The sequence below is a fragment of the Rattus norvegicus genome, chromosome 20, assembly GCF_036323735.1.
Source record: "Rattus norvegicus strain BN/NHsdMcwi chromosome 20, GRCr8, whole genome shotgun sequence".
Classification (NCBI taxonomy): Eukaryota; Metazoa; Chordata; class Mammalia; order Rodentia; family Muridae; genus Rattus; species Rattus norvegicus.
The window spans coordinates 20,682,564-20,694,822 of record NC_086038.1 but is presented as its reverse complement, the minus strand read 5'-3'; the positions used below and the strand labels follow the sequence as shown (position 1 = coordinate 20,694,822).

At 44.4% G+C, this 12,259-nt stretch overlaps 1 protein-coding gene and 1 long non-coding RNA gene across 5 annotated transcripts in view; one reads left to right on the top strand and one right to left on the bottom strand.

The window, feature by feature from the left end:
• The first annotated feature begins 781 nt into the window (after positions 1 to 781).
• On the top strand, positions 782 to 7,408 carry LOC134483799 (uncharacterized). Of its 4 annotated transcripts, none has more exons than XR_010060829.1 (3): positions 806 to 889; positions 2,099 to 2,908; positions 3,923 to 4,571. It is a non-coding gene; the product is annotated as an uncharacterized LOC134483799 (long non-coding RNA). The 4 variants fall into 4 exon arrangements; XR_010060830.1 differs by having other exon boundaries at positions 808 to 889; positions 2,284 to 2,908; XR_010060828.1 differs by lacking the exon at positions 2,099 to 2,908 and having other exon boundaries at positions 782 to 889; positions 3,923 to 7,408.
• Positions 6,216 to 12,259, bottom strand: part of Zfp365 (zinc finger protein 365) — a 23,486-nt gene continuing 17,442 nt past the window's right edge. Inside the window, exons 4-5 of the mRNA NM_001025145.1 lie at positions 8,663 to 8,700; positions 6,216 to 7,832 (exon numbers count right to left, since the gene is read on the bottom strand). Of these exons, the coding sequence (NP_001020316.1) occupies positions 7,571 to 7,832; positions 8,663 to 8,700 (300 nt within the window). The 3' untranslated portion in view covers positions 6,216 to 7,570. The remainder of the gene's footprint in view (positions 7,833 to 8,662; positions 8,701 to 12,259) is intronic.

The window sequence follows — 12,259 nt, the reverse complement described above, 5'->3', positions numbered from 1 at the left end:
AATGCTCAGAGATTAATTCCAGTGGAATCTCAGAAGGCTGGATTAAAGACTAGAATACTGACTAAAAGGTAGACAATAAAGGCCAATCCATGAGGTTTCAGAGGGGAACAAAGATTCTGTTGGAAACTGAACTAAAAGACATTCATGTTACACTATGACAAGGAATTGTGTGTGCTTTGTCCACGTCCTAAATTTTATGGGGAGACCACAAACTTTTTTTTAAAAAACTTGACTAATTTCAGAGCAGAAATTTTTTTTTCCTTTTTCTTTTTTTCGGAGCAGGGGACCGAACCCAGGGCCTTGCGTTTGCTAGGCAAGCGCTCTACCGCTGAGCTAAATCCCCAACCCCTCAGAGCAGAAATTTTAAGAGAGACTAGTATTCAGGATATGGGGCCATCATCATTGGTTAATTGCAATGGAGTTTACAGTGAAAATTAAAAACAAAAACAAAACATAGAAGAAGGAATTAATAATTGTGGACAATAAAAAGGTAAGTGCTATTAAAAAGAATGCAAACACTTTGCGCTGGGACCATACCCACCACTGGGTGAAAGGTATGAAGTAACAAGGTCATGTGAAAGACTTTTCCTTTAGAGGAGAGAGCCACAAAGATACTGTCTTTGCAAAGGGCCTCATAGGGAAGCATTTTCCCAGGTTCTACCACCCAAGTGGTCACAGAGCATTGCAACCAAAGTTCAAGGTTGACAAACATTGGCCTCATCTGCGAGGGGTTGGTTTTGTGGAAACACGGAATGTAAGAGTTATGAGGTCACTGGGACTTCTCAAGTTCTTAAGAATGTGTATGAGGGGATGGTCTCTCTTGAATAACCTAGCAACTATAGGTTATGAGGCAAGACAGATGAAAAAACAGCCAAGTGGACTTCAGATGGTAAGACCATAGGATAGATCTACCCAAGCTTGTGGGAGCTTACATCAGAAGACCACTTCCTCTAGATGCTGGACCTGAAGTTGTAAGGTTTAATGATAATTTTGGTAGACTTCAGTCCTTGGTTTTATGCTGGTTTGAATAAGAATGGGTCCCATAGACTCATATACTTGAATGCCTATTCACCAGGAAATGGAACTGTTTGAAAGGATTAGAAGGATTAGAAGGTGTGGCCTTGTTGGAGTGGGTGTGGTCTTGTTGGAGTGGGCATGGCTTTGTTAGAGGAAGAGTGTCCCTGAGGATGGACTTTGAGGCCTATGCCAGGCTAGATCTCTCTGCCTGTTGCCTGCCTACCTGTGGATCAGGTACTTTTCCAGCCCCATACCTGCCATGCATGCCCTCATACTCCCTGCCATGATAAAGGACTAAAACAATGTTTTACAGAAACTGTGTAACTTTCTCTGTATTACGTAAAAGTTAAATGTAAGTATCAGAAGAAATTTGGTAGGTTTTAGAATTTGGACTAAAAGGCATTTTCTATTAAAGGGGCATCAGCCTTTGGAGGATAAGGACAGAATTTTATGGCCTGAATATATAAAGCCCCCTGTGGGTTCATGATTTGAGTGCTTAGTCCCCAGATATTATTTATGGAAGAACTGAAAATGTAGGCAGTGGGTGGACCTGGAAGAAGCGTGTCACAAGGGGTAGGAAAGTGTGAGCATGTGACCCTGGAGACCTGAGGCCAATCTTGAGTTTTTCCATATCAGCCTATTTATTAATTATTATTATTTATTATTATTACTATTACTATTATTATTGTTATCGTTGAGACAAGGGATCTCTGTAACTCTGGAGCTCAGTGATTGGCTAGACTGGCTGGCTAGCTGAGCCTGTCCCAACCTACACAGTGCTGGGATTATAGACATTTGCCACCATTTATAGCCTTCTACATATGTAAAGGATTTCCAAAGTCAAGAACTAATGCTGTGTGTGTAGCGAGCACATTACCTCCTGACCCACCTTCCCAGCCTCAGAGGCATTAACTGACTATCAATGCTAGGCTGAGTTCTAGGACTCAGAATCTTTATGGGATCAACCCATACATGGACGTATGATCACCTCCACATTTAGCAGTGAAGAGGCTCAAAGGTGGAAAGAGGAACGGGGTAAAATTCAGACTGATGTTTTCTGGCTTTCACTCCCGTGCCCTAGAAACTTCTGTAAATCATATGAGGTCTCGCTTTTACTGTAAAACATGGTAAAGTCACCTTTGTAGCTATCATCATAACAGAGACAAAAGCTGACGTAGAGCCAACACGACACGGAAGAGACAGGGAGTTGGGGGGACGTCACGACATTGGAGCCCGAAATGCCACACACCCATCGTGTCTCACTAGATCCAACGCAGCCAAGTTCTTCCCCGGTGCTGGAAAGAATCACTGTTGACTGAGTGGAGCACCAGATGAAGCTGTTGGCTTGTCGTCAGGAGCCATGTTGTAACAAAAAGGAACCTTTTCTGAAAACATCAGATCCACACTCAGCCAAGTGAGACACCCAACACGCCAAGGCCCACACCGCTCATTTCTTCAGCCACGCTCTCTCCACCTGCCAATGGAAATGCACACTGTGCTTCCATTATTCCTACACTCCTCCCAAGGACTCCAGAAGGGTCAACACAGATGCGTACTACAGAGAACGTTACAAAGCCCACACCAGTAGAATAAAATCTCTGAAATCAACTCCTCACATCACCCCCGTGCTTGCTTTACATGGTCAACATCTGCATTAATAGAGTATCCGAATGGCGTATCATAGAAGGCCAGGATGACCTGAGAAATATACAGTCTAATTCCACCGCAAAATCGAGGCCATAAAGATCCTGCTGACCCAGGGAGAGCACTTGTTCCCCATGTAACCTTTTCTTTGCTGCACTCTGAACATTTTTTATTGTGGAATGGTCTGATTTCTGAATCTTTATACTCTTCTTCCACTGACTCCAGTAATGTCTTTTACCGCCACAAGGTAAGTCATTCTTCTCCATGTGACGCTTGAGGTATTTGAAGGCAGCCCCTCTTGTCACAAGATCAGTCCTCCTGTTCTGTTCTGGGTACCTGCCACCACGTATGCAAAATTTATCGGCGTTCTCATTACAGGATGGCAGAATCCAGCCTGCCCATAGATTAAGTTCCTCTCCTGAGTAGTCCTTTCTGTCTTGGGCAATAGCTGCCCGTGTGTCATAGTAAATCAGGGTAAGTCGTTCTTTAGTACTTGACCAAGACACGGATTGTAAAAGTTGACTACTGCCTCAATGCCACAAAAAAGAACCCCCCCCCCAAAAAAAAGCCATGTCTGACCGCCTGTGTCTGCTTCCCAACAATGCATTCAACAAGTTCTATTTTTGAAAAAAGTAAGTTCCGTCGGTGTTTTCTCTTGTGGTGCATGGTCCTAGCTAAGAAAAGCTAACTCAAAGTCACCGAGGTTTGTGCCACCTTTAAAGTTTATCATTCAAAGGCCTAAATGCTTAACCTGGGATGCCTTGTGAGTTGTTCACAGTGGCAAGTTCACTGTGTGCTCTGGGGATATTTAGTGTTAGAAGCTTTTCATTTTTTTTATTAGTATATATCAATTATACAAAGGATTTTTTCCCTTCCTTCTTCCTTTCCACCTTCCTTTTCTTCCCCTCTGTTCACATAGACTCTCTCTCACGTAGCCCCGGGGTTGCCCTAGAACTTGCTATGTGTTTGAGGATGAGCTTGAATTCTTTTTTTTTCCTTTTCTTTTTTTCGGAGCTGGGGACCGGACCTTGAATTCTTGATCCTCCTGCCTCCACCCTCTAAGTACTGGGATTACAGAGTTTATGTGCAGCTAAAATGTTGGGTGTTGTTATATCATATCATTTCTTCGTGTGTGTATAATACTTGGGTCATTTCAGCTCCTCTGTGACTTATTTCTCTCTCTCTTCCCACTCCTTTGTACACCCCTTGGCATGTCCCCTTTACTCCCGTGCCTTCCCATTTCCCTTTGGTTTCTGTAAAGGAGAACCCGTGAGTGCCTGACAGAATAACATGGATGCAGTCGACGATCCCCGTAGTGAGGCAGTGAGTCCTCTGGAGGAATACAAGTTTTAACATCGACCATCAGCACGGTTTGCCACATCTCCAAGCCTCATGTTCAGAACTCTACATGCATGTGATCCCTGGAACTGAGACCAGTATATTTAAATGCCAGAGATAATCATGAACATTATGCTAGTTCTGGAACCGGTAACATGGAAAACCCATTAGCCTAATGCTAGTTAAGTACTGGGAGCCGAGCAAGGCCGTCTCACCAACAGCTCTAGCAGACTGGAAACAACTGGAGTTCACTGAGTTCCCACAGTTCCATGCCTCCTAGAAGACCAGCAATTGAATGCTCGTCTCTCCGCAACCTGTTCTAAGTACAAGGGCAAGGATGTGCAGCAGATGCAGGCTGGGGTGGGTACACCATGACATCCGTTTGTGGGTTTTGCTAAGCGGTGACAAGATAAAACTAAAGTGTTGGGAAAATGACGCAGTCGTTGAGGAAGCTGGGGAAGACGCCGAGAGGGCTTTTAATGAGCCTCCCCGTGGTGTGAATGTATGTTAAAAAGAATATTTAGATATTGGTATTAGAACATATGGAAATAAACGAGCTGGTTTTCCCCGAAGGCTGATTGGTGTACAAAGTCGTGCTGACTGAACACAAAACGATTTATTTGGGAAGCATAGTTTTGTTCGTGGTTACCGGGGCAACGAACATGACTTTCCGAAAATACTTGACCTAGAAGGAATGGACCGACATGTTAGTCAGAAATATAGCTTTATTATCATAGTATTTCATAATCTAAAAACTTCTTTTTCATTCTGGGAACAGAAATATTCTAACATCTATACATCTGACTGGCCCCACAGCATCCTGGAATACAGCCTCCAAGCAAGCTGCACTTACACATAAGAATCTGTTATTAGTTTGGGGAGGAGATCAGAGGATGACAAGTAGTTCAAAGGAAGATCTTTCCCCCCCCCTTACAAAATAAATAATAAAATTCAATTTATACTTCGGTTAATCCTTGATCATAGTTTCCCAGAAACTTTGGTGATTTAAAAAGTCACTGCTTCAAATCTATGGTTGGTTGCCTGAGTGCGTGTGCGTGTGTGTGCGTGTGTGTGTGTGTGTGTGTGTGTGTGTGTGTGTGTGTGCGTGTGTGTAGATAACATATAAATGGAACTTGGCCATGGTGTAGGTAAATGATCCCTTCGAGCCACCTCCCATACTTTAACAGCAGATTTATACCTCTAGGAAGTCTGTTGTACTTAATATATGTCCTTCTATGGGGGTCAGAGTCAAGCTGAAACTCAAAAGACGTGTTCGAATTTAGTAAGTCAATCTTAAGGCTATTTATCTTGAGTAGTGTATGTAGAGTAGATACAACATCATAGTGCTTTCCAAAGATGAACACGAACCACGGTCGAAGAGGGCTGTCCTGCCTCCGAGGCTTGTTAAAGGAGCGCCAAAAATGACTTACTTTAAATAAAAGAGGAAACAAATCTGCCTATACGGTTGTCAAAGCCGAGGTGTTGTTACCGCGCACACACCACAGGACAGGGAGCATGCGGCACAATCAGCAAGTCACATTTTTCAGTGCGGGCGAAGAAAAAATGCAGCCATGATAAAAACATCAATAATAAGTAACTATGGCGGAAATTCCTTATCCCAACAAATAATAACACTACAGTTTCCGCAGCATCGGCCTCCACGGTGATAGGATACCAAGCTCTGTTTTTACCCCCACTTGGAAACGGCCTGCGCATCACACGGAAGATCTGCCCACATAGGCCGGAAGTCAGCGAAGACTCAAAACAGCGACCTCTCCTACACAAGGACAGGTGCAACGTGTCTGAAAACGATGAGTTCTCTTTTTCAATTTATTGTCATCCCAAGGAACTGCTTAATTATCTATTTTTAATGTAATATGCTAATCAGATGCTTGTTGCAATAACAATAATTCTACTGGTGTTAGGTTACAGTCTTAACTTATAAAGGAATTCGATGTACAGAAACAAAGCTATAAAGTTTTAAAGCTGCCCACCACAAACACTTTCTCCATGAGTATTTAAAAATAAACTATTTATATGCTTAACATATATATATATATATAGTATGTGTAATATATATGTATATACTCATAAACAATATTATTCCTGTTTTGGGAAGGATGTCAGCACAAATAAACTCTAGAGACCTGATGGTGTTGCTCAATTTAAGGAAAAATATAAAAATTCCTTCTGAAAGAAAAATTTAAACCAAGAGATTCTTGAAAGCTTTTTTTTTTTAATGGGAACAATGCCATTTGGGGAGGATAATGTCACGGGTCATATCCCACATGCATTCTTTTTCATCTGAAATTACAGCAGAATGCACCGCACAATGAACACCCCCAGGTGTGTGGCTGAGAGGGAGGAAAGTGTACACCAGCCATAGAAGCAGCAGGAGGCAAAGTGAGCTTCCGGGTGGAAACGGAAGTTAGCAAAGAGCATGCTCACAGGTAACCGGTAGCAAGCCGGTGGAACTTCCAGAGACGCAGGCGGTGGTAGTACGTCGGGCGTCCCCACCGCATGGCCCGGATGGCCATGGGACACTGAATGTGCCCTCTAGCACATCAAGCACTTGGGCACCACATCAGTGCTGCTACTGACCGCAAGGGTTTTAGCAGCTATCTCTAGAGAGGCTGGTAGACAGACAGCTCTTGAGGGTGCAGCGTGCTTAGCCGAAGAAGGCAGGAGGGGTGCACCCAGTCCTGGATAAATATGCTCTGATAGACCCAGATGTGAATCAACTCCGAAAGCCACCTGGCAAAGTGAGAACCGAGGTCTAACTGAACGTACTCTGTAACCCACCCGGAGACTGAAGTCTTGATTAACCAGAATACTCAAGGGTAACAGACGAACCTTTACCATAGAGACTTTCAAATGTATTAAAGGAGATCTACACAGAAGCAAACGACAAAAGCCTTTGATTTCACTGCTCTCAACAAGAACTTTACACTCCTAGCTGGGTGCGGTGGTGCACACCTGTACTCCCAGAGCTCAGGAGGCAGAGGCAGGAGGATTGCTGCAAGTTCAAAGCTAGCCTGGTATATATATATATCAAGCTCCAAGCCAGCCAGGGCTACATAGCATAGCACGGCCCTGTCAGAAGACCAAAAGTAGTATTTTTCTTTAAAGCAGAAGAACTTCACAGTCACATTCCTTGCCTCATAATTCAGAGAGCGGTAGACACCGGAGTCTGGCATCTTGTGCAGCCCACGTACTAATGGGCACCGGGTAGAGGAACCCCTGGAGCCAGGTCTGTGGAAGACTGGGCCAATTATTTAAGAAATTGCACATTCGTGTTTACCAGAACTATAGGATTCGAGTGCTTCAAGTTTTACTTCGTTATTTAATTTTTATAATTTCCCTTGCTCGCACCTAAAGGAGGCCAAAATAAAGTCTTGGCTTACTGAGACCCGCTGTGTTAAATTCTGGTTAATCTGAGTGACCCTGTATGCTGTGTTCCCTGCGTTTCCTTTATGCCTTCCTTCCGCCACAGATCCAAAAGGACAACACCGTTGGCCCCTGGAACACCATTCGGTAAGCCCCGTGGTGATGCTTCTGAGCCACCCAAGCTCTAGATGATATTCACGATCGCCGTAGGCTTCTTTTTAGCCATTTTGGGCCTGAAGTTGCCCTTCCGGCTCAGGCCCAGGTGCTCCCCTTTCTTGGCTGGTCTGAAGAATTCTCTCGGAGACTCAGCCTGTTCGTGAATGGCCTTGGCGGGCTGCATGCCGGCTCGCTCATCCTTGGCTTTCTTCAGGTAGCTTCTCCCCTTCAAATGGAAGTGTGCCTTCAGCTCAGGATGGTTGCAAACAGAATGCTGGTGCCCTCGGCTTCTATGGGGGTGGGGTGGGGTAGTGTCAGGGAGAGGAAAAGAGGAGAAGAGAGGGGGAGGGGGAGGGGGATGGAGACGGGGGGGGGGGGGGTGGAGAGAGAGGCTTGTTAAAAGAAAAACAACTAACTAATCCTGTCTACCATGCTCCCTCAGAGATAAGTCGCAGATACTAGAATTTCACAATTCCTGTGACCGTTTAATGCTAAATCTAAGAGAAAGATTCCTAGTGCTACTACCAGTGTGAAACAGAACAGAAAGAAAAAAAAAATCAATGCTACCAGGATGACGTGCACAGATGCAGGATGAACACAGCTCTTAACTCTTCAGGTGACCACCAGGAGACTCAGCAAAAGACATTGTGTATATAGTTTAAAGTACGTGATATACAAATATAAAAATAGTGCGTATAGAGCATAACAATACTATAATATATATCATGTGTATAATATATGTGTAATATATAAATATATACTATGTCATATATGTGTGTGATATAAACATATATATACATATATAAACACACATCTACACACACACACATATATATATATGTGTATATATATATATATATGTTTAAAAAGTTACAGGAGATAATATGCGAGAACCATCACCCCAGCATTGCTATGGTAACTCTCACGGATCAGCTGCTATTTAAAAGAGACACCGGCATGCAGATAAATGTTCACAGACACCTTTGCAAGTCCAGGCATTGATATCTTATCAAACGCAATAGGCTTAGAAACCCACTTATAGATATCTCATCAAGTGCAACAAGAAGACGCACAACGTAAGCATTATCCGATGGCTCGTGTGTAAGAAAGGCATACGTACAGGCATCGGGACTTCCTGCTCGATGAGATGTCTGTGAGCTGGTGGGAAATAAACAAGAGAGAGCATCAGTTTACCAGAGCTAGGCTAGAGGTGACGCGTGTGTGCCGTATGTGTGGGTGTGAATGGATTCTGTATTCAGCGTGGGGGTGCACTTACCCTCCCAAGCACACGAAGCAGCTAGAGAAAGACACTGGGAATATTCCTCCATTAATCTCAAGCTATTGTCTCAAGACAGAGCCTCTCACTGAACATGGAGCTGTTAGGCTAGTGGCCGTAGGTCCCAGGGATCATCTGCCTGTCTTCTGCACTGCCACCCCTGTGGTGCTGGCGGGAAGAGGTGCACGCAACCTTTTTATGTGGGTCCTGAGGATCTGAACTCAGGTCCTCAAGTTTGCACGGCGGCAAGCACTTTACCCACTGATTGATCTCTCCGGCTCCTGGACCGGGTTTTAAAACTCGATCTTGTTTAAAGACACTCCATTCTCATTAAGGAGGTCTGTAAGTAGTCAGCAGCATTACCTAGGGAGCCATCCACTGCGACAGAGAACAAGTATGTCCCAGATTGGCTTGCTTGGTGAGCATCTCTGGACACCTGCTCTTAGTTTTCCAAGAAGCATGTATCGGAATATCTCAACATTTAAAAAAAATCAAATCAAAAGCTTCCCAGTAAGTCGGGTTTGGGGGAAAAACATGTTTTAAAAGCCTGACACAATGGGCCCTTATTTCTCAGGATCTGGCTGTGTTACAGTTGATTTAGTACAGCTGTAGCTAGTCACAGAGTACCAACCAAGAGGAAATGAGCATCAAATGTTATTTCCTAAATATATCATTTCTAAAATGAGACCATATGAAGACCAAGCCCACAAGCATCCCCAAGGCCATCGACCATCGAGATGATGTCTGTTCCAAGTACCATGCCATAAAATATCTGCCAGTGCTTTGTGGCGGGGCTTAGAGTGCCTTCATTGGGAACGTAAATCGATGATTATCATATTGCTAGCCAGATGTCACCATTCCACTTACAGGGGAAGCCCAGCCCAAGGTTCCCACCCTTCCTCGAGATGCTCTCAGTAGGATGACATCATGTCACGTCTTTAAGCAGAATCAGGGAATGAACAGTGAAGAAAATGTCAGGAATGGCCTCCTTGGAATTTAGACCAGAGGGATCTTGACATGCTTAATATCAGTGGAGGATTAGGTCCCTCGTCGCCTCAGGACACCAAGAGCCATGAATACACACGTTTTAAGTTCCTTAAATGCGGTGCTGTAATATTCGAGCATCCCCTGCACATCCTCTCCCCACTCCCATATACCTACAAGGTGCATCAAACCTTTGACACTGTCACGTGACGCTGTCATCTGCAAAGTTCACACTAGCAGACTCAAGATATACAAATCACCCACACACAAAACCCTCAAACATTTTAATCAGTTTGTAATTTACAGAGATACTCAGCTAGAGTCTGGCCATGGGCTGGCATACCTGGAAGTCTAAATCACCATTAAACTGCTTATACTACCTATTAAGGTGTAAAGGATGCATAAGCAGCTGTTATAACCTCATTAAAAAATAATGGAGCTGGCTGGGCGGTGGTGGGACTCGCCTTAATCCTAGCACTCAGGAGGCAGAGACAGGCAGATCTCTGTGAGTTTGAGGTCAGTATGGTCTATAGAGTTCCAGAACAGTCAGAGCTACACCAAGAAACACTGTCTCAAAACAATAACAACAACAACAACAACAACAACAACAACAACAACAATAATAATAATAATAATAATAATAATAATAATAATAGTGGGGCCAGAAAGAAGAGACTCCTGGGATCATTACAGAAGAAGGGTAGAAAGATTGTAAGAGCCCAAGGAAAAGGGAGTTGGTTGTGAGACTGTGTCTCTTAGAAATGTCAGAGAAGTTATACCCATGAAGTCTCAATGCTCTGCCTGACCTGAACCACTATGACACAGATATACTAACACAGAAGGGGGAAAAAATCACAGAACCTCAATCTTAGACAAAGAACGATGGGCAACTGGATAATGCTGAGAGAAGGAAGAACATGTCACTTGGCTTCTGCCTTAGAGTTTTACTCCTGTGAACACATACCATGACCAAAGCAACTCTTATAAGGACTGGAGCTGGCTTATAGGTTCAAAGGATCAGTCCATTATCTTTAAGGCGGGAGCATGGCAGCATCCAGGCAGGCATAGTGCTGAGAGTTCTGCATCTTCATCTGAAGGCTGCTAGTGGAAGACTGGCTTCCAGGCAGCTAGGATAAGGATCTTAAAGTCCACACCCACAGTGACACACCTACTCCAACAAGCCACACCAACTCCACTCTTTCTTTCTCTTTTTCTTCTTTCTCTTCCTCCTCTTCCTTCTCCTCCTCCTCCTCTTCCTCCTCCTCCTCCTCATCTTTTTGGCAGATGGAATATTAGGTCACTTTGTGTTTAATTTGACAGCATTTTTCAGAGCACAAAGATAAAATATCTGAGTAAGCATACTATATTTTTAGAAGTCAGCCAGGTGGAGAAAAGAAAGACCATAAATGCTCCAGGGGATTGAGGGAAAGATGTAGAATGTCAAGCCTTGTTTCAGAAAAGGCACAAAAGGTGAAGGGAGGCGAGGCATTCCCAGAAGGACGCAATGCTGACAGTCACCTTCTGGAGGAGGCAGCCCACGTAGCGATGGGAGGACTGCCCTCCCCTCTGGTGTGCCCTGTCTAGGGGAAAGGGAAGGGGAGTGGGTGGGGAGAGAGATCAGGGATCATCAGTGTGAAGCCTCCAAGGAGAGGTGAGCGCAGGACTGGAGGGTGAGAGAGGCTGAGTGATTTTCCTGATCAATCTGGGAGGGGGACACGGAGGTGCTGGCAGGAAGAGACAGATGCAGGAGAGCCCAGGCAGGATGTCTGCTTGTCTTGTTGGCAGTAGGTAACTATTCTGGGTGAGTGCAGAAGTCCGGGGGAAAATGGGAGCTCTGTAACACACTATGCTGGACCAAAGAGCTGACTCAAAGTTCTTCTTGCTAAAAACAGCCAAGCTATTCTGTCTCCGTACTGGCTGAGGGTGTGAGAGAGCGGATGTAGCTCTCTGATTATATGGAAGGCATGGCCTTTTATTTTATAGATAAGTGCATATGACCACAATGAGAGTGAGGGGGAGGGAAGAAGAGAGGGGGGGGGAGGGAGCACTCATGCTCCCATTGTAAAGTTTGCAGACTGCCCAACTTGACCCAAGGAAGAGTTGGGGAAGATAAACTACCAATACATGTGCCTAATCCCTTTTGAAATCACTCCATCCTCTGGGTCTGTTTAAGGCCAGAGCTCCAATCTACATTAATTAGGGCTGGTCCTCTCATTACTGCCCAATCACGCCAGTCGCACAGCTCTTCTATCTAAATTGCTCACTGCAATCTCAACGGCACCAAGCATCGCTTGGATTAGCCAGGGCTTCCTTCCGTTGAGCCAGCTGGCTGAAGGCTGGTCATGTGACTGAACCAGAAACGAGGCAAACATAAATATTTAATTTCCTACCATGGGTGAAGGAATTTGTTTGTGTACCTAGTACACAAACACAGATATATTATATACATATACATAT